The following is a 21,460-nucleotide window of genomic DNA, read 5'->3' as shown; positions in this document are numbered from 1 at the left end:
TCAACTCAACAGCTTGTCGAGAGCCAATGGTCAGGTAAGTCACAGCCACCCCTCGATTAAAAGAGTAAGAAGGGGAAAAGGTGGTAGCCTTTTCACTTCATATTATGCAGAGTGACTTTTGGGTCAGGTGGGCAAGGAGAAAAATATATTCACTGATGTGTTTTAGTCTTAAGGGAGCATCAGCATCTAGTTCATGCTAACTAGTTTATAGCTATTGGAAGACAAGTAATGGGGAGAGTAGGAAAGGGAGGGAACCAGTGGCAGACAAAGGTGGTAAGAATCCACCTTTGCCAGGCTGCAGCTGATGCCAGACATCTGTAGCTGGTTTTAACAGATCAAGGGAGATGCACAGCCAATGTTGGATATTTAAAATTTTATTTGCCTCTAATTTATTCTCATAAAAACACTCTAGTCTATTTGGTTTTAGTATTTAGACAGCACAGACTTCTGATATTATTAAGAGTGATATTAGAGAAGCAGTACAAACCAATCTACTTCAGCATGTAACCAAGAACAGGTGGAACTAAAACCACCCACACTTGTAAAAACTAATTGGCCTGCTTGCTTAGGCTTTGCAGTTAAAATACAATACTCAGTAAATGGTTATATTCACCAACCCATATAAATGAAATCTAACATGGTAAAATGGGAACAGCTGAATGTGCAAGAGTCAAAGTAAAAATATGTAGATAGGTATTTTGCTAATTAGAGCAATCACCAGTTAACTGTATCTATGTTGTAATTGTCTCTTATAGGTATGACTTTTCCTCTTCGTTTCCAGTTAAAGTTCATCACTTTCATACAGTCCAGACTGCTCAGCCAAACGCTGAAACTCTCCTTCTGGTGAGAAAGCTTGTTTCACGTCCAGTCCTCTTCCATTAAGTGCCAAATACTTGCTAAAAGTTGGTCGAACCCGTAGCTGCTTTGGGGCTGGAACTGGCTTGTTTGCATGTGCTGGAAGAGAGAAAAAAGCCTCTTTCAGTGTCTTCCCCAACTCTGGAAATACCCGTGGTAGAGCAACCCAATTGCTTTTTATCTGCAACGTAAACCAGCAAACCCTTAGGAAGAATTTAACAGACAAGCCCGTATCTCAGACAGCAGAGATTTATGGGAAGGACTGTGTTCACCTTCTTGGTATCAATCACATTGTAGTCTTTAAAAAGTGCAGAATAGCAGGTGCAGACAACGTGCAACAGACACATCACAGTGCCTTGGTACCAAACAAAAAAGTTTTTCCTGGGTTAGTTACTTTTTGTCTAGTTCAGCATCTTTAGAAAGAAATCCTCCCCACGGTCTGAGCTTCCTTAGGTTAATCTTGAGGGTCTGTTCTGAATGCAAGTGCCAGCGGCAGTTTCAGTTGTGGTCGTGGCACTGTGATGTGGTACTCACTTGCAACCTCCAGCCTGGCATGGCACGTGGCCACGCCTGCTCCGTTGACAGCAGATACGGTGTACCAACCCGCGTCTTTCTTGTTTGCATTATGAATCAGGAGGCAAATCCTTCCGGTGTTGTCATGTAACAAGCTGAAAAATGAAGGTGTTTATGTGTAAGTGCTTGGAGGGGGAAGGAGAGAAGACATTGAAATCAGAGTCACTTCGCATGCTGAGGAGCTGAGAAAGCCCTAGAACAATTCTTGCAGGGCACTGCAAGCTGTTTAGACATAAACATTGCATTTGTGTTACAAGCTACCAGTGACTGACATCATGATGCCGTTCAGATGACATCAAGGCTCTTCTGTAGCCCCGTAGCCTCGCAGCACAATGACTATATTGCATGTTTCAGTGCTAGAGCCCAGTTTCTCCATGGGCCTTGTAACTGCTGCTAGAATTCAGAGTGGCATCTGGTCACAGAGTTTGCTTTCCATGCCCTCTGACCATCGTGCCTGTCCAGCACATGGGTCTGTTTCACCATGTGTTGTAAACAAAGGGCAGATCTAGCGTTCCAGCTTGCTGCTTTAGAAACCAGCCAACTCCAATTTGACTTAAATACTGGTTATTGTTTCCTAACACACCAACGGCCAATTCATTCATAGGTTACCTTATTCGGTCCGTATTATATTGTACCATTTCGTTGTTTCTTTTCCAGTAAATCCGGGGTGTTGGGATAGCAGAGATCTGGCATTCGAGTCTGGCTGTATCTCCTTCGAAAACCTTTTTGCTTTGTGGCTTGAAGATGAAAGTTGGAGGCGTGTGATGTTCTTTTGCTAAATTAAAGAGGAAAGGTAAGGTGTTACTGTAAGTATTGAACACTAGTATCAGGCTTGTTTTTAAACATTTTAGAATGTTAAATTCAGAAGGGCACATGTTCCTTACTGCAACTCAGCCTACAGGCAATTGCCATGAGCATAAGGGTGTGGTAGACCTAGTCCACTTTAGGAGGAGAGTTAATCAACATATATCATCAATTCTGGGATATTAATAATTCCCAAATTCTGGACATCCCACTACATCTAAATATCCTGCTAGAAGTGCTTTGAAGAAATATGGCATCCCATACGTATGTATTAAAATAGTCTTGGAATAGGTAAGCTGTTTGTTATAGTTTGAGGCTGAATATCTGGAGATCTACCTCTGCTTCTTAATTGTTTTATATCTCAAACACACAGAGGAAGGCATTAAATTACTGAGATTTTCCATGTGTGGCCAGGTAATTATCCAGGCTCTCAGCCTTACCAATTACTTCCACTTTTACTGCGAAAGATGCTTCTCCTGCACGGTTGACAGCCACACATTCATATGTCCCTGCATCGGATGATTTGACTGCTTCAAAAATAAATGAGTGGAATCCCTTTTCTGACACTATCATTTTATGGAACTGATCTTGATGAATCATCCTTCCATTCTGATACCACATTACATCTGGAGTCGGCAGCCCACTAACCTGTGAAGGAGAGAAAAGCAGTGAAGAGTTAAACAGCTGTAAGATAATAAAAGCCCTTCGATGCTATAAGGGAGTTTGATGCCAATAGATGATCCTACTGCAAAATTTTACAGTCTTGCCTAGTTTTGAATATTATTGTGGTGTTGCACAGAAAGGAAGGCTCATGAAGCGCTGTGGAAAGATGAGCTTTAGCTACAAGACAGTAGATGCTGTTCTGCAACCCCCTCTTGTTCCCATCTTGTAAGGTAGTTTTGATTAGGCCAAAGATATTCATTGTGGGTTCATAGAAACGGGGAACTGACCCTTTTAATCCCACAGCTAGTGCTGACATCCATACTGGTTTGATAATGTATGTAAGGAAACTTTCCTGCAGACATGCTCCAGGTTGTCCATGACATTCAGAAGTTAAGCAATTTGTAGCAAAATGGCTGAAGACCATGCTGAAGTCTGGCAAGTGTTTACTTAAGGAAGGAGATTGGAAGTGATTAGTAAAAACTAAGCCAAACCACAATCAGCAAACACCCTTTGCAATGAAGTTGCATGTGCAGAAGACCTAGGTACTTTCTTACCCAAAGGCTGGTACAATAGCCATGCAGTTTCAGGCCATTCTGGTGTTTTGTTTGTTTGTACATAGGGCATTTCCTTGCCAGGTTGTTTGCTCCAGCAAGGGCACAGTTACCTCGGAGGGGACTCATTAAAGGCGGGCTAGGACTAAACAGGCCTTGCTGGATGCGTGTTCAGCACGCGTCCACTGAAGTCAGTGGAGTCCCAGTGCAAAGCACAAGGTTCTCTCCCAAAATGCCTTCCTTTGGCAGGACTTTAGTATTCATGCTGTGGTCTAGAAGGTGTTCTGTGGTGGTCCATATTTACCACTATTTAGCTTTAACCATATTCTTATGCAGCTGATTCCATTTGCATTTTCCAAGGGAAAATGCTGAAACGTTTAGCCATCTCCTATTTCTTCGTTTACGTTGCTTGGGGAGACTCTGCACTGTCTGCCATTAGTGTTCTGGCTTATTAAAGTGCAAAGGCACAGCAGCTCAGAGGCCTCTCTTCATGCCACCCCCACCCCCGAGCTAATGGAACTGAAAGTGAAAGGCTGGTATTACTTTGAAGTCGAGCCTGCAGAATCGCCCCTCCTCAATAATGACGTCTTCAGGCACTTGGGTAAAACGAGGCTGAAAAAACTTTTCCTGAATTGAGTCATGTCCACGTTCATCTCCTCTTGAGGATGGTCTGCTCCTAAAAAGTGAACAGAAACAGTCAATTTTGCAAAAGTTACTGCGGCGCAAATAACATTAGCTGCAATCAGTGCTTCAGAGTCCCTCAACACATTTAGGAATCTGGCACTACAGTTCTGGTTTGTTTTTCAGCTGTAAGGCACGAGTTTGGATCAACCACTTATCTTGGCCAAGTTGTTCAGTTCACCACAGAAGCATAACGCAGGAAACCTTCGTCTTTGGCCTAATACCCAAAAGAATTTACAAGAGTAACGTAGGCTGCGTTTCATCATGATGTGTTTCATCACGCTGTGTTTCATCACTTACATTGTTGGACCTTGCTTTTACTAGAGATTAATCTTCTAGAATAATTGTTGGACCTTGCTTTGACCGGAGATTTATCTTCTAGAGCGTATTTGCTCTAGGTACCTGGAGTCTTCAATAAACCTCTAGTGTTATGCTGAGAATTGACTGGATTAAAGTCATAGGCATCATCAACCATCCACAAATGGTAGTGTTTTAGTTGAAAGGAAGTGAAGGAATTTAGTAATTACTACTTTAGAAAAAGTGGCAAGTAGTGAAGTAAAACTAACATCTAGAAACGTTTGGAATAAGGTTTTGAAGAATAGCATGACACAAGTTTATGCATTACCTTACATGTGTTGTAGGAACCTGCAGCCTGATGTTTTCTGCATTCTGGTGCTTGGAAACAGAAAGATCAGAGGTGAGTTAACTTGAAAGAAAGTTTTATCTATAAACTGAACGAGAAGCCATTTTAAGTTCGTATACTGACTGCTGCTTAAAAGCAAACTGAATACTTCAGAAGTCATTGGGACAAGAGGTAAAGAAACTTGCATCAGGAGCTGATATGCTCTGTTTTCACCCTAGGCTTTGCCATGACAGTGACAAGTACTATTAATAGAATAGCCCAACTTCTCATCACTACACAGGTGATAGGTGCAGCAGTTTTGTTCAGCAAACAAGGCTTTTGGCCAGCCAATAACCTTTGTTAGAGGGGAGTAGTACTACTGGCAGTATCTAAAACGAGAGCTAAGTACAGAGTGTCCTTCCCTCTAGCAGGAATAGAAGTGGAATCGCTGGCAAGAACACTGTATTGTGCCCACTTAAATATGGTACCAATAGCAATGAACACATGCTGAGCTGGAAAATATTTTTCTTTCTAGATCACAGCACCAACTAAGCTTGCTGACAACTCCACAATCACATGAGTAAATCTGCTAAAGTACCCAGGATTGATTCCTGCTAGGAACTTGGATGTTTGGAAAATACAAGAGGAGTTTATTACCAGTGACTCATTTTAGCAATGGAGGAAAAGCCTGGAAATTTCTTTGCATCGAGCCATTCTGATGGTTGGTTCTGTGCTCTGTAGCCCATTGCTGTGGAATGTTTAAGCCTGGGTTTAAATTTTGAGCAGAGAAGCAGTTTTTGTTTCAGGGGAAGCATTATGTGAATGAGGGTTTTGCTGGACTGAGCTCGATGCTGAGTCCAAAGGCAGTTGCTTGTATCTGCTCATTTACACAAGTTCTGTACAATTATTACTTGTTTTGTGAAATGATGCTGTAGCGATGAAGTTGCTGATAATTCTAATGCTCTATTGTATAGACTGACTGTGTGGTTAAGCTCCTGAGGAGTCAGGAGGCTGAATGAATCAGTGACTACAATATTTAAAAATAAGACTGAACAATGGGAGTAAGACATCCCAAACATGAGCCAACCTCTCCTTCCAGTAATCTTTTTGATGCAGCATTCCACACACCCTGAAAAGTCAGTCATCTTGTTTTGACTGAATGTTTCCTTGTTCTCTGCAAAAGATGAGGCTTCCCTTGCTCTCTGACATCCATAATGTTCCCTCCTTGCCTACTGTTGTCAGGTGATTGTAGGGGAGAAATAGCTCAAATTGTGTATTCCTCCCTTGCTGTGATCTTAAGTGTCTCTTGCATCAAAGAGTTTTGCTAACTATGTGTTGGAAGGTGTATGCCAGCCTGCTGGCTCTCTGCGTGCATGCAGCAGGAGGGATGTTTTGTTTGGCTGCACAGGTACCCAGTGCCAGATCACAGACATTTCCACTAACTTTCATCACAGAAGTGCCAAAGAGAGCTTTTAACTGGCTGGAATGACCAATGAGTGATGCAAGCCTCCAACTAAAACACTTTTGAGAATGCCAGTAGTTATAGATTCTTGTCTATCAGCATGTGGGCTGCTAAAATAACTGCGTTGCCTTCTCTTAATGTTTGCAGGCCCCTGCAAGGGCTAAAACTCAACCCATCCCACCCTAAGGCCCTGACCTTTTCTAGTCAATGTCACTTATTCCAAACAGTGACAGGTGTAAATCTTGCTGTCCTGGCCAAGTCTGAACTCGGGCTGTTAGAGAGTGGGTACCTGTATCCCTGGCTGCGTGCTCCCTGCCTGGGACAGGCAGGGTGTAACGTGCTGTGCAGCAGCTGTTACAATTCCTCCCTGGAGAGGTCATTCCTACAGTTCAGGCCCAGCAAGAGGATGGTGCTTAAATTCCCCCCCTCTTCCACCTACTCCTCACCCAAAAAAACCCCAACCCAAATCCCTGCTATGCAGAGCTCTGCCAGTGAGAGCTGTCCCCTTCCCTCCCCTCCTCTGCACTGGTACCAAATAAACCCCATCTCTCTGCCCTGTTCAGGTGCACGCAGGTCACAGCACAATGCCAGGAAATCATTGTTCTAGAGACAGGACCCATTTACCTGTGCGTTCTGCATGTTGTCTTCGCTTTGTCCTTCCAACACAGAGGCAGCATTTACTGGTCCGAGCAGCCTGCGAGCCATTCTTTCTTCATAAGTTAATCGCTTCAAGCAGAGCAGAGAGGAATTCTAGTCAGAAGTCCATTTACTACTTCAGATCAGCTTGTAAGAGGGCATTAATGTGTTGCAAATTCAGGGTGTTGCCAATGAAAGCAGCGGCTGAAGAGAAACACGATGTCTATTCCAGAGGGTTTGCAGTCTATGATGCCTACTGAAGTCAGCCTCAATATATACAGCGCTGAAATGCATAAAAGATTATACTGCCTGTTCATCAAAGCCTCTCTAATGCCATCTGTGGCCTTCCACTCCTCCTCTTTCTCCGCTGGGATTATTTATGGGTAACTGATGGCATTATCTCAGAAGCCAGAGTAAGTCCCAGGGTACCTTTCTGTTAGCACTGGGAAAACTTCCCAAGTCATTCAGCTGTGGATTTACTTCAGGAGCTAGAGGCATGATGGATGCTAGCTACTCCCAAAAAAGCAAAAGGCACAGCAGAAGCAGACACAGCTCGAGAGGAGCAGCACCACTACCCCAGGCAGCAGAAGGGAAGCTGATGCCAGCACAACAGCCGCCTTACGGAATGCTGTGTGCTGCCTTGAGAGGAGGCAAGAGCAGGTTTTGGTCACATAACAGTAAGTTCCTACAATACAGACGCAGCACTGGCACAAACATGAGCAGAGTTAAACTCAAGCTCTGTCAGTTGGGCTACTTTAGAATAGTATGTTAGTCCCCTGAGCAGCAGAACACCTGACACTTTGCTCCCCACAGACTTTACCTTGGGTTTGAATTTTGTGACCCGAGGACAAGCTTTAACTGAATTTCTCCTGTGTACAGGACATATACGTGGCTACTCCTGGGTTTGGGGAGGCTTGTGGGACTCTTCTTTAGAAGACAGCGAGAGAGACCTTTTGCAAAAACTGTGAGAGCTTAATATCCCTGAGGTTGTTACGGCTCTATCAAGTGTGGCTGATATTGGCCAGTTGGTTCAGACATTGTTGGAGGACAAGGGGAGGAGGAGACAGGCTGGCGATTGCATAAGCCTTATTTTTAGCCTGGCTTTCTATGGGAAGAAAAGCTGGCTTGCAATGGCAAACTTTCTTATAGCAGACAGGACATTCTTGTTAGGGATGCATTAAGTCAGAATTGACCTAATTTTTTTTTTCTCCTTCAATATTCAGCATTATCTATATGACACAAACCTGTACCCGCTGATGGTAATGGAAAAACTCCTTTCTGCTTCAGGGGAAAGCAGCTGGAAACTATAAAAGCTGGGCTTTTACCAGCCTGCCTCCAGCCAGTGGGAAGGTTCCCACATTAGAGACCTGCTCACCCTGGCTTGCTGTAATGTACTTCCCTACTGGTGAACAAATTTTTCTCCCAGATTTGGATATCTTGGTAAAAGGGATTGCATTTTGTCCCTTTGCAGAAAAAATAAGTAGTTACTGAGACTAAGTGATCTTATAGAAGAGAGACTTTTATGATAAAAGCTCAAGTAATTTCTTTGATCTGTTGTTCATATAAAACACCAACCAAACAACAAAGAGCTTTACCACATATGGTGATGGTCTCTAGAATGAGCTTTCAAATATTGGTACTTCTCCAAGTTTCTAATGTTTTGGGGTGGCTTATTAACCCTGGCATTGAAAGCCAGGGTGAAATTTTGTCTGGATAACTGAGAAATTCTCCTTAGGTTTCTAGTTGTGTGTGGTTGGGATGTTCAGCAGGATCCCCAGCAGAGAGTTCAAGTTTGTGCCACGGCTCTAAACATGTACCTTTCTCCCGTCCCTAGCCTCGTTAATTTGACTGCACAAATTCAAAGACAGCTTGAACGGTGTGTGCTGGCCAAGAAGGTAGGGTAAGAGGGAAAGGCAATAGCAGTTCAAAGCCATCTTGGTGCATCAGATGGCTTTCAGAAGTCAATGCATCCCTTACTGAAGTCACAGGAGATGGAGACATTCAGTTGCCACAGTAGATGCTTACAAACAGACATGCAGCAACCGTCTCTCTTGCCACACATTCGGGCCAGCTTTCATCATGCACTGGCCATGTGCTGCCCCTCTACTGGGAAGGGCCTTCTCAGGGCTGAGCTGAACCTGGCCCACCACTACAGCTATTTGCATTCTAATAGCAAAAATAACTGTGAAGAGGGTGTTGGGAAATGAAGATGTTGGATTTAGGTCTTTCAGAACCTCACCTTTTACACCAGCCCTGGGCCATGGTTAAAAACGGAGTCACTATTGGAAGATATGTTTTTTTACATTTCTAATAGAAAATTTCAGCCACATTCTCACATTGAAAGAATATTCTGGTCATAAGTGGCTCAAAGAACTCTTGCTGGGATCTATTGAGGTTCTGAGTAAAGGTGTTTGGGCAGTGTTGCCCTTGCATTTCCTTCTGCTTTCCGTGCAGTTTGGAGGCTCCAGCCTCTGGGGCGCTCGAGCTAGTCTCTGCATCCCTGCTTGCACTAGCGAGAGCCAGAGCAAACTGGTTCTTTAATTAGCAAGTTTTCCTTACCTGGTTGCCATTCTGAAGAAGGTTGTCTTTGCATCGGAGTTTCTTTTCCAAGTCCTGAATGAGGGCCTCTTTTGTTCCTCGAATTTGTTGGTCTGATGTCTTCTTCATAGAGCCGATGCTAGCTTGTTTGTTATACATTGGTTGTGAGTAACTACTCATGCAGGAAGAGAAAATAAAGTTACTCCTGTAGGCCTGCTTGCTACAGCTTCAGAGAATACACAAAGAATGTGAACCTGCTGCCTAGAAACTGTGGCTCAAACAATCCCGTAAAGCACTCAGGAGATAGACAGGCTAGGTGACAAAATTGAGTATCCAAAATTTAAGTGGAAGCATCACGGTCTAGTCAAGTCATTGAGCATCCTTCTGCAACACTTGCAGTAGTTTGCTGTGGGTTGCTGATCAGCATCCTTGCATTCTGCAGTGGCCTCTGCCCTGACTCAGATGTGTGCAGGAAGGCTAGCAGTGTTTTGAGGGAGCTACTAACTCCACCAAGAAATGTGAGCCTGTCCAGGAGCAAGTTCTCACTCAAGAACTTAATTCCTTTATGATTTCAATTGTTAAAAAGGCCGTGGGTGCTGCAAGGTCACAAGCTAGTTAATTAGGTATGAACAAGTAGCTTATCAGTTGTCCTCTTCTTGGCCCCAGAAAGTTTGCTTCCTATAGCGTTTCTGTCCAGATGTTCAATAGCCAAGCTTATCCCAAGCTAGGCTGGGTCTTTAGGAACCCTTGCTGCAACCCCCCACATAGTCTGATCCTGTAATCTGTAGTCAAGAGACACAATCAAGTCTTGGAGTTAGTAGACTTGATTCTGAAAGGTGCTAGGAAAAGAGGAGCATCCCTCAAAACAGGTTATGAAAGTCTAACTGGGGGTCACAGTGCTCTGTGCTGACAGGATCTAACCGGGTTCATTCTATGCAGCGGGGCCTCGTATGCTGCAGTTGTGTTAGCAATCATTTATATTCAAAAATTCTCTTCCTCCTGTTGTTTTGGTATTTGTTCTGCTGATTAGAATAGAGCAGAAGGGTTATAATTCTGGTACTTATTCCCAGAGCTGCTTGGACTTAATAACTTGCCCATGTTATAACTTAGAAACTTTAACAATTTGCCCAACAGATTAATATGTCTCATGTCCCCGCTTGCCCATTTGTAGCACAATTAGAAAAATAATTCCTCAACTCACAGGATGTTGCATTTAAGAGCAGCTTATCTGAAAAGCATAACGAGGCCCCAAAGCCCTTTGCTATGAAAGCAAACCACCCTACCCTACGTACACAAACCCCGGCAGTTACTCCAGATGCCTACCTAACCCACACACACTCCTGCAGTACTTTTAAGAAACGCTCCTGAGTGCCCGAGCCAGCCTGCTCCGTCCTACCTTTCCACTTCCCGCAGTGCTGGGATTCAAAAAACACCCCAGAAACATTCAGATTCCCTGAATACAAACTGACGCTTAAACCTGAGTTTATATCCCAGCCAGCAGGACCCCCCCTGCCCCTCTCACCTCAAACCATGACATTTATCCTCCGTTGAGTGTTGCATGTTCTACACTGACTTTCCCCCGGACCTCCAGCTCATATTGGCAGGAATACAAGTTGGTGAGAAGGCAAGACCCAGCTCCCTTTGAGATCTCGCTGACCTTGGGAGATATTTGGATTGCAGCCCAAAGGCAAAATGATATAATACATATTCAGGAAAGAATTTAGTCTTGGGTCTGAAGGGGTAAAATTTTCAAGTGGCTGCCTTTCTGTTAGCACGTATGATTAATGGAAACCGTATTGTAGGTCAGCGTAGAGTCCCATCGTGTTGTGGAACCTGAAAATACTGCTGAGACTTACTAGGAATCTTGAAGTTGTTTATATGTGGGAAATACTACTGCCTTCCCCCCGCCACCCTGTTCATAAGCCATGTTTGTCAGAGAAATTCATTTGAGATGGGTGTCCATCTTCTGTTCTGAATACCCTTAAATAAGAGATTTCCATCAAATCAAACTAAACTGTTCAAACTGACTCCAGAAAACCTGCCCAGTAGCCCGTGACATGACCAGTTTAATTCCTGGTGGATACTTGTCTCTCCCACACAGACATCAAGGGCAAGCGCTCAGCCTCCTAACCCGATTCACCCAGAGTCAGAAGTCAATGGGAGTTGTGCCATTGGCTTCGGCCAAGCTGGTGTTTCACCAGGCGGCTGGATTTGGGATGGTCAGTGCACGGGAGAGGCCAGGCCAGAGGAAAGCAAGGAGAGGTTAGAAGCCTGGATGTACTTACTGAGGTTCCATAGGAGAAGGAGTTTGGCTGTTGTAGTCGGGCTGCGAGGGTAGCACTGAGCACAGGAATGCTGCGGGGGGTTGGTTAGGCATGGATATAAGCCGTTGCCCAGATGATGAGCTAGCAGGAGACTGCGCAGATGCAGGTGTGATGGGATATGTGGATTCCTTAGGGACACTACAGGAAGGCGAGGAGAGCGTGATTGAAGAGCTCAGCGATGACGAGGAGGAGAATTTCTGCCCACTGGGGTTACGAGGCTGTATTAGGATGGAAGACTGTTTGATTTGTCTGCTTGACTCTGTAGAGGCTGTGGGTCCTGGAGGCTGCTGTTGCCCTTGACACACATTCTTAGACTGGATAAAGTGTTTTGGACGTTCGTAGTTAAACATGGTTGGTTGGCACATAGAGGAAATGGATGGGAAATTAGGGACACTCATAGGAGAGGTTTCACGGCTGTCCTGGGTTTTTGTTGGTGATAACTGGCTTTGGATAGGTGGCTGGTAAAAACTAGGTGGTAGGCCACGAAAGCTTTCTTGGCTGGGCTCCTGGATAGAATGGAACCCTTGCCTTGCAGAATAGAGGCTTTCTTGGAGTGGATTTTCCCTTAAGGAAGACAATACAGATAAAATAAATCGCACATCACCATTGGAATCACAAAAATAACCATGTCGTGAGCAGTCATTAGCAATCCAAAGAGTATGAAGTTCAGTCAACTGACAGTTAAAGCTTGAACTTAAAATAAAGAGATTTAGGATTGATTAGAACTATTCCAGAACTGTATGAACGTTTCAGATTACAATAACAAGTCACGCACTCGATCCAACTTAGGTGCAGTGCTCACCACGGCTATCTTATCTGCAAGAGCCCAGTAAATTCTAAAAGAAATAGCAATTGGTTTATTGAGATGACCTACCACCTGCCTAAGTCTACAGATGACTGTAGATACTACTGCTAAGCAAGGTAATTTGCCACATATCATCTTAACTAACGATCTCTGGATCCTGCAGTTTTGTGCCCTGTCAAAATACTAAATGTGCAATTACTTGGAGAATTGGCTGTTTGTGCTGAGAAATTCCTTACACCGTAGGGAAGCATGAAACAGGTTCCACTTTCTTTTAAGCCTGAAACTAAACCTTTGAAACAGAGTATCCTGATTTCTTCTCTAATTGTTTTTAAATTCAGAGCTTTTTATATCCAGTTGAGATTTGAGATTGGAATGCCAAGGATGGCGCTTCTACATTTGAAGTGATTTCCTGAGATTTGCTGTTAGGGCTAATAATTGCCAGAATGACATAGCTGCAGGATAAAGTGGGGCAAGCCAAGCTACTCAGAGGTCCTGCATTTATTGTGCAGGTCCTTGATAGCTAAACCTGGGCTTTCCATCAACTCGAAAACCAGGAAAGTTTCATTAGAGTGAACTGAGCAAGTTCGTTAAAACTGACAAACAACTTCAGCTCCAGGATAAATAAATAACCCCCCAAAATAAACCTAAAGCTACTAATAAAAAAAGAGAATATAAATCCACACAGTTACATGTGCTGGAAAAAATTGTAATCTTGCTCCACTGAGATCAGCTGTTTCGCTGCTATATATACACAGTATATTGTATTCCTCTCTTTGGAGAGCCCGAAGAAGGGCTCCACGAGGTCATAAATTTCATGGAGGGACATCAACTGAAGACATCGCTCTCGTTTTAAAGATTCAAAGCTTTCATTTTCTAAAGGTGATTATCAATATTAGTTGTAAATTAACTGTAAGTAAAATGAGGTTTTCTAGTAAAAATTCCCTAGCTTTTCTCTTGTCATGCTCTTGGAATTTGAAACTGGCTCAAATTTTTGGAGCACATCCACACTATGTTCTCATTCACTGGTGCAGAAAACTCATTGAATCTTGGTTTTACACCATTTTTATATCACTGCCTGTGTACAGATTCATTCATTTTACCTACAGGCTATGTACAGACACCAGCATTTACTTTGCTTTCTAGAACGCTGCACTTAAACGAGATACCGCACACAGATTCACTTGTCACTGCAATGGATAAGTTACATTCTCCTCAAATCATTCCACTTTGATTTGGGTGGGAAAAGAAAATAAATCCAAAGAGACTTTTAACCTTACAAGACAAGAACAATGAGTAATAATAGAGACATTTTGCTTTCTAAAATAATAATTCTTTTTTTTTTCTTTTCCTTTGTTGCCTCCCAGATTAACTTTGACGCCGCTGTACCTTAAAGGTACGTTTTCATCTCAGCATTACCCAGCACGTCGCAATTTCTGATGCCAGCTCCCTGACCAGCGTCATCGAAGTAAAAAGTGACGTGGGAAAAAAAAAAAACAACAACAAAAAAACCCAAACACAGCACCTTACCTACAGCCTAGAAGTTGTCACCTGGGCTTTAACCGGTATTTTGGGAAAGGACCGTCACTCCCTGACCCGGACTCCCATGGCAGCGCTCCGCGTAGCGTTGTGAGCCCGGAGACTCCAACGCGGTGCCCGCGGGTGGCACCGCGGGGGCGGCCGGTGTCAGAATAAGAGTCTGCCCCGGGGCGCTTCATTTAAGGGCCGGGCCGGGGGTTTGGGCAGGTGCCCGCGGTCAGCAAATCACCTGCCTGCGCGGCTGCCCGTGCCCGCCGGGAGGGGCCGGGGCTCCCGGAGCTCCGGCCGGGTCCGTTCCCGTTCCCAGCCCCGGGAGCTGCCGCTCCGGCGCTCCCCGCCCCGCGGTGCCGAGGCGCAGCGCTCTCGCTCGCCTCCCCCGCTCCCGGGTCCGGCTGTGTTCAGCAGGAGAAGGGGAAGAGTTGAAGGAGGTGACAGCTATTGAACAGAACAAGCAGTTTGTGGGGGTTTTGTTTGTTTGTTTGCTTGTGGTTTGTTTTGTTTTTTTTTTCCCGTCAGGGAGCAGCGAGGAATCACTGCCGCAATATGTGTAAACATCCCTAAATCTCATTTCGTTACCTCGATAAAATTCCTTTTTAAAATTCACTTACTAATTGGCTGTAGCTAATTGCCTCTGTAGCGACAACACTCCGCCACTGCTGTGAAGGCTGCGTACTTTGAGGCGATAGATACTTGAAATCCAGATGTAAACGTTGGTGAAAGAACCACCCAGCAGCTCATCTACCCGAGCCCTCCCCGCTTCCCGGGGCTGCCCTTATCCCTCATCCCTTGCTGCTGCCCTCACCTTCTTTCTAGGACGGAGCTTCAGTGGTGTTGCTCATGGATGCTCATCCATGAGCAGTGGTGTTGCTCATGGATGCGTCTGAGGAGCCATAAACTGAGTAACACAAAAGGTGCTTGATGGTAAAATATTATTTGGTGATATTTTGCTGTTTGTGTGTATTATTACAGATATTTACTTAGGTTAAATGTTTGCAGCAGATCCTGCTAGCAGGTTAGGAGATTTGTATCCCTTTAATCGAAGGCTTCAATACCTAATAAATTAACATTATAGTGTTTTAAGTGTCTTAATTACCATTTGGCAACTCTTGCCTAACGTACATGCTATTATTTATAAAAACCCCAACCCCTTAAGTAGTGCAGCTCAGGCTTTCAGTTGCCTCTTCTCTCCCTTCCCTGTGCAGGTGAGTCTCTTAGCACAGCGATCTTCAAGAGTTAACTCACACTTAGTATTTGTGTTTAAACATCAGCCCACTGTGAACTAAATCTACATCGCAGGTGTTAATTGAGTGCTAATTTATTTAGATTCCTCGTGATGAAAGTGATTAAGGGAGGAAGCGCGTCACTAGTTGTTGGAGACTTATTTGCTTTTTAAGTTAAAATAAGTAGATTTGTAGTTTGCACAGAGAGAGTTGAGCGCTTGAAAAAGGTAACTAGCATGATACGCCCTGTAGGAAGCTGTGAGCATGTCGTAGGTCAGGCTGTGCTCAGACATCCCTGGCTTCCCGCCGACTTCAATGAGGGTGCAGTATGCTCGTTTGGGAGCTGAAGTTGGCTGCAAGGCATCAATTTGAGGACAGATTTATGCACATAGAAGTCTGGATGCAACTAGGACGACTTGTATGAAAGAGGAGGAACAGAAAAAGGTGAGATCCAGAAGGTAGGAAAAAAATTGAAAGAACTAGAAGCTGAACTGATAAAGGCAGAGGAATAAATCTCATAGCCTTAACTATTAGGTTAGGTACTCTGTACTCTGACCAGCACTGTGAGGTGTTAGAAACCAGATTTTCTGTACTGCTTCAGTTTGCTTGCTATGGATGGTGACCCATTGTGTCTGGTCAGGCTCTCCTAGTTGCCTGAATCATATAGCAGAAAATGTCTAGAAAATATCTTATGAATCTTTTGCTTATTTATTAGGGAATCTTGAAACCTACCTAAAAATCCTGCAGTATACTCGGTGCCTGAAGCCTCCTCTTTTGCTTGGATTAAATTCCTTTAATAAAGTTAGTAATCAGTATAGGTTTTGTTCTGCTTCTTTAAGGCTCTTGAGAAGGACACTGTAAGCTGCAGATATAAAGGGCTCGGAAAGGAGTAGCTGGTTGTGGCAGCCTTCTAGAATTGTGTTTTCTGGCTTTTGTAGAGTGGCTGTTGCTAAGCAATAATTTGGAGAAGTATGAGTACAAGGACTTCATTCATTTTATAGTTATTTCCGCTAATAGCTTTGTTCTGTCATCACTGTCTTTGTTGGTATTTCTTTTTGTCTTTGGTAATATAGATGCAACCGCATACACTACTTGAGAGAGTTATATGGCTAAATCTGTCTAACAAGACAGTTATTGTGCAGCTGGTCATTAGAGATGATTGCTTAGTTTGAGGTAACAGCAACGTTTACCACATTCAGTCCCATTCATAATGATGGTTCAAAGCACATGGCAGTAAGACTGTGGGCTTTAAATGCTCACAGATGGGTATATCTAGACATTTCAGTAGTTTTTTGTCTCTATCTTGAGACATAAATGCCTTCCAAAATCTAGTTCAGCATCAAAAGCCCTCTTCAGTTCTATACACTAGTTTGTTTTTTATATAACCCAAATTTTTAAAAGATACTACATAGCTGATTTTGGCTATAAGTTATATCCCCTCATGCAGAACATCAGGCACTGCATTTCAAACTAACCAAAACTATAAAAATAAAACCACAACTACAGCTTATTGGCACTGCTGCAGGCAATAAACTTTACGAGTAGCCATCCTAAGCAGCAAGTATCATCTAAAAGAGCTTTCCCACAGTTCGTTTGTTAGAAATGCCAAAATACAGCCTTCCTGCTGCCTTTAAGAAATCTGGAGAGAGGCTGGAATACTAGTCATGTTCTAGAAGGACAGCTAGCAAATGTCTCCTACTGCTCCATTCCTTCCAAGAGATAATTATGCCATGGATTTTATAAAAGGCTTTAGTTTTTGCTTGGCAGACAACGGTCTGCCCTTGTTGAAAACAATCATCAGGTAAGGATGATAAGTGATGTGATGCTGGTCCGTGTTAGATACTGCCAAGCAATCTCAGCCTTACTCAAGGTGTTTGGACCTGGAGTAGTTGAGCATGACTTGAATATAGTGCTGCATTCACGTGCTTGGCTTTTGCTGTTTGCAGACAACAGCAGCACATGCACAGCTTCATGGCAGGCTGCAGACCAGCCCTCCGTGCTGCAGCCTCCTAAAGTGCACCCTAGTGAGCTTCAGCCAGCGTTTTGATTCTGCACTGGGGTCTGCTTAGGGTCCCAGCTGATTTCTCTGGAGCAAGCCTGGATTTCATGAAAAGATTTGGAGCTAAACTGACAGCCTCCTCTTAGAGATCTGCAGGTTATTGAAGCAAACTTGTTTTTACTCAGTGATTTAATGAAAAAAAATAAATCTCACGCTTGGAGAAAAATCTATATTGAAATATGATCTGTCCCGTAGTGAATTTGGAGGAGGGTGTTCAGAATTGTCAAAATAACCGGTTTAGTTATAGTAGCTGAGTACACCCAAAGTAGTCTGTGACACAGAGAATGCTTTCCGTCACGGACAGGGATTTTACGCACGGTGTAGCTAACGGTCTCGCTGCAATGCAGCGCTGGCGCTCGGCTGAGAGGAGGCACATGTCTGCCTCGCAGCTCGCCCCTTCACAAACAGGACTGAGGACACTCCTCTGTAGTGCTGGGCTTGGACCTCTTACCTGTCACTGTTTGAGGTCTTCATCATGCTCAAAACACCTGAGAAACATGACAAAAATCTGGGATGGAATTGCTAAGATGTGCGTTCTGACTTGTTTTGTTTCTCTGGAACAATTAAACAGGATGACTAATTGCAATAAGTACATAGCTACTTGAGAGCTGCATTTGGGACAGAAATTGGATCGAGTCTTGTTATGAGATGGAACACTTTATTCTTGGGGGAAAATCCCCATCTCCTGAGCTGAGAGTGTCCCTAACTCGTCATAGGACAGTTTTTGTTCTACCCAGTGGGTCACTGGTCCAGTACCTTTTCTCCACAGAGCGCTTTGTAGGTACTGTCTGCACCACACACACAGGATCTCGAGTTTTATTGCTGCCTTTCAGAACAGGAAACAGAAACACGAGGTGATGCCACTTGGCCAAGGCTACAGAGGAAGGTGGTGGCAACAGAATTGTACCTTGAAATCTTCACAGGTACTGTGATCTTTGCCTTGAGCTCTGCTGAGGAGCCAAAGGCTCATTATTTGGAGTGATGCTTTTAAAGTTATTTATAGATAGGCATTTCTGAAAATGCCATTAGGCTTTTACCTGAGCCTTTAGATAGTTACATACTTGGCCAAGTCGAGCCTGGTGTTATATGTTCCTGTTGTCATTTAGGCAAACACCTGAGGTTTCTGCATGTGTACATTTCCCTGTTAGGTTATGGGATGTGGAAGCTTTGCAGTTGTATTTTTGGGGGCTGCTAGAAGGCTCATTTCCTAAGTACTGTGTAAAACTAACCCAGGGGTGTAACTTTTTCTCTTTGTCTTACCGCAGAGGTGAAGCCTGAGGAGAATTCTCATAAGTTCCGTGAAAATCTTCATCTTCGCTCTTGGAGTTCATCTGGCTGAAGTTTGTGGCTTCTGCTCGCCTGCCCAGCCCTGGGGTCTCCGTGCTGTAGGATGGCAGGCCAGCGGCGTCTCGGTCCTTGGCTCCTGCTTGGCTGTTCCTAGGGAAGGTGGGTTTCTTCGTGGTGACTTGCACTGCTGGCCTGTGGGCAGCACCTGCAAAACTTTCCAGCTCTTTAGCTCCTGGAGGTAGAATTGCCCACAAGTTAGGTTGAAAGCGGTGGTGGTTCACCAGTACAGCATGCTGCAGTAACAGGGGAAGGGAAACTGGTGTGTCTCTGCAGGTGGATGAGAGTTCAGCCCACCTGGGCTCTGCATAGACCAAAACCTGCACAGCTGCATTAGCCAAACCTGACTTCTCACCAGGGCTGGTGAGCTTTGGTTTGCACACAGGATGTTGTTCTGTTTGGAGATAGCTTTCAGCACAAGCCAGACAAGTCATGTGTTACAATGAACAAGGTATTGATACAGCCAGGGTGTTGAGCTAAGCTGGAATCCCTGAAGCGGTGAAGCTCAGGGATGAGACTCCTCCGAGAGAGGAAACATCATCTCCACCTTGTCATCCTTGAGCCAGGAGGAGGAGAGGCCAAAAGCAGAAATGCAGAACAACTTGCATCCAGCTTTGAGAGGTACCCAAGCAGACTGCGTTTTTGAGGCACTTCTCTTGTCTTGAGCCTATGGAAGTGTTTTGGTCTGGCTTCTGCTTGACAAATATCTGTGATGCTGCCTGATGCTCAGCAGCAGCAATTTCTCTTGTGCTTAGTGGCTCAGCTCAGAGGTCTATGTGCTTACCTGGCGAAACAGAGAGACGTGCACTGGATGCTGCAGATCCAAATTCATTTTCAGCAACGCATTTAAATATTCCAGAGTCTTCTGGAAAAGCTTCTGTAATAACCAGGGTGCAGACTTCCTCTGAAATGACAAATTCAGGCATGCTGTTGTACCATAAAAACCAAATGTTAACTTTAGGAGTTGGTCCTTGCAGAAGGACTGCTATTTAGTGATGGGGCTTGGCAGCAGTAAAGTGCAAAAAAAGTGATTTAAAGGGCTTAGGAAGTCAAGGGGTTCAGAAGGAGCAAAGGTGAAGGAAGGTTCTTTCTTCCCGTGACTTTAAAGCAATAGGGTACGATTTTTTTGCTAAATGCTGTCTTCTCTTGCACAAGTATAAACCCCAGAAAAGATCACAGGTCAGACCAGTTGGTATGTTTTCCCTTAACGTGTAGGATGCTCTTCTTTGAATGTAAAAGGGACAACACCTTTTTGATTGTGTTGTGAAATAAATTGGGGCCTTTCAGGTGTTTGTGTCAAAACCAAGAACTCGAAAGCTCTTAGCCTGATGCTGAATGCTATCTTTTGGCTCCCCTTTGAACATTATTGTTCTACCTGGGATGAGGTGGGAAAAACTAAGCTTGGGGTAATTAACTGATGTCTGACAAAAAAATGTGCAGTGTACTTACCAGGAACAGCTGATGAACAAGCCTCTGCTCAAAACAAGAAAGAAAAAAATTAAATGGTTTTAATACCAGAATGGAAGAAGGACTTCAGCCCTCACATCCTTTCCTGCCTCAGCTGTCACCCAGGTACAAAAATGACCATGTCCCTTTCTGTCCGTCAGGAAAACACCACCCAGACAGGGGAAGCTCAGGTTTGGCTGGAACTTGATGGTACAAACGCCTCTCCACTGAGGTGATCAGACACGGTGATACGTTTGATACTTCTAAACTTAACTCTGCCTCTATGAACATGTACAATCTCCTAATTTTTATAGCAGTTCTTTCCACTGTCCCAATAAAATTGCTGCACACCAGGCAGATATAGTAATACCTACTTTTTCGTAGTATTCGGAAATCGGCAGAATCTATTATCTGGTCATATTCTCTGTACCAGTGAACCTGTAAGGTGGGTGTAGAGCGGATGCGACATTCAAATACCACTAATTGACCCTTCGTAGCTCTAATGTTTTGTAGACCCTGGAGGAGGAAAAATTGGTGTTAAATGGCTGACATAAGCATCTCCCCATCGAAGCAATTATTATGGAATGATACACTCTTCAGTGAAGAAGATGATCTCATGCTGATATTTTTATTTTACTTACAATAGTTGGTTTAATTCTAAATGCATTTGCAGTGGGTGGAGGTTTTTTTCACCTGTAGATCTATGCTCATTAAAAGGCTTTAGCTTGCTTATGCATTTAAATAAAGATACAAATGCAGGAAAAATGTCTATTCCCGTGAATGCGACATAATGAGGGAGGTTACTATGAGAGGTTTCCACTTCAGCCTCCTTTGTAGGAAATAAATGAGGTGAATTCATGTAAGTGGTTCTGTCTGCCTGGATCATTTATCAAATAAGATATTAGTTTGATAGCATCACTAACGAAACACGCTGGCTTTTTTGAATTGTAAATGAACCAATGTCCCAGCCTTGAAATACCTTCTGATGGAGTGAGAAAACTCAAAATCTCATGCTGGCAGTTGCAGAACAAGCTATGTCGTGCAGACAACCTGTGCTCTTTACCTTTGTAAACACAGGCGTGCTTCCGTAGGCAGATCCGGTCAGGTTCGCTGAGGGACTCTGCATCTGTACAGCAAAGAAAATTGATTTTTTATAGCTTGAATTTCTCATATGCTGAAACCTGGCTTGTTGCTGGCATTTTGCTTTGAAACAGAAGGAAATATCAGAGTGTTTTATCTGTTGTTCATGTGCCAACCTAATCAACACTCTGTGGAGTGTCTCCATTCAAGTGGTCCAAAAGGAAATGCCCCCCTGGACTGTGAATACCAAGTTAGTGGAAA

The 21,460-nt window shown here is 43.9% G+C and overlaps 1 protein-coding gene across 2 annotated transcripts; it reads right to left on the bottom strand.

Annotated features, from left to right (window-relative positions):
- Positions 1–781: 781 nt before the first annotated feature.
- Positions 782–21,245, bottom strand: MYOT (myotilin). Of its 2 annotated transcripts, none has more exons than XM_086621589.1 (14): positions 21,183–21,245; positions 20,494–20,635; positions 20,123–20,146; positions 19,458–19,577; positions 18,590–18,848; positions 11,671–12,273; positions 9,407–9,560; positions 6,836–6,937; positions 4,753–4,802; positions 3,990–4,122; positions 2,673–2,880; positions 2,038–2,203; positions 1,390–1,523; positions 782–954 (listed from the first exon to the last, which is right to left on the bottom strand). In XM_086621589.1, exons 1-14 carry the CDS (start codon positions 21,243–21,245, stop codon positions 782–784), a joined length of 2,331 nt encoding a protein of 776 aa, XP_086477715.1. The 2 variants fall into 2 exon arrangements, with proteins under 2 accessions (XP_086477715.1, XP_009976772.2); XM_009978470.2 differs by having other exon boundaries at positions 9,407–9,557.
- Positions 21,246–21,460: the final 215 nt, after the last annotated feature.

The sequence above is a fragment of the Tauraco erythrolophus genome, chromosome 16 (genome assembly GCF_009769465.1).
Source record: "Tauraco erythrolophus isolate bTauEry1 chromosome 16, bTauEry1.pri, whole genome shotgun sequence".
Lineage (NCBI taxonomy): Eukaryota > Metazoa > Chordata > Aves > Musophagiformes > Musophagidae > Tauraco > Tauraco erythrolophus.
The sequence above is the reverse complement of the archived record's forward strand: the minus strand, read 5'-3'. Positions and strand labels throughout refer to the sequence as shown.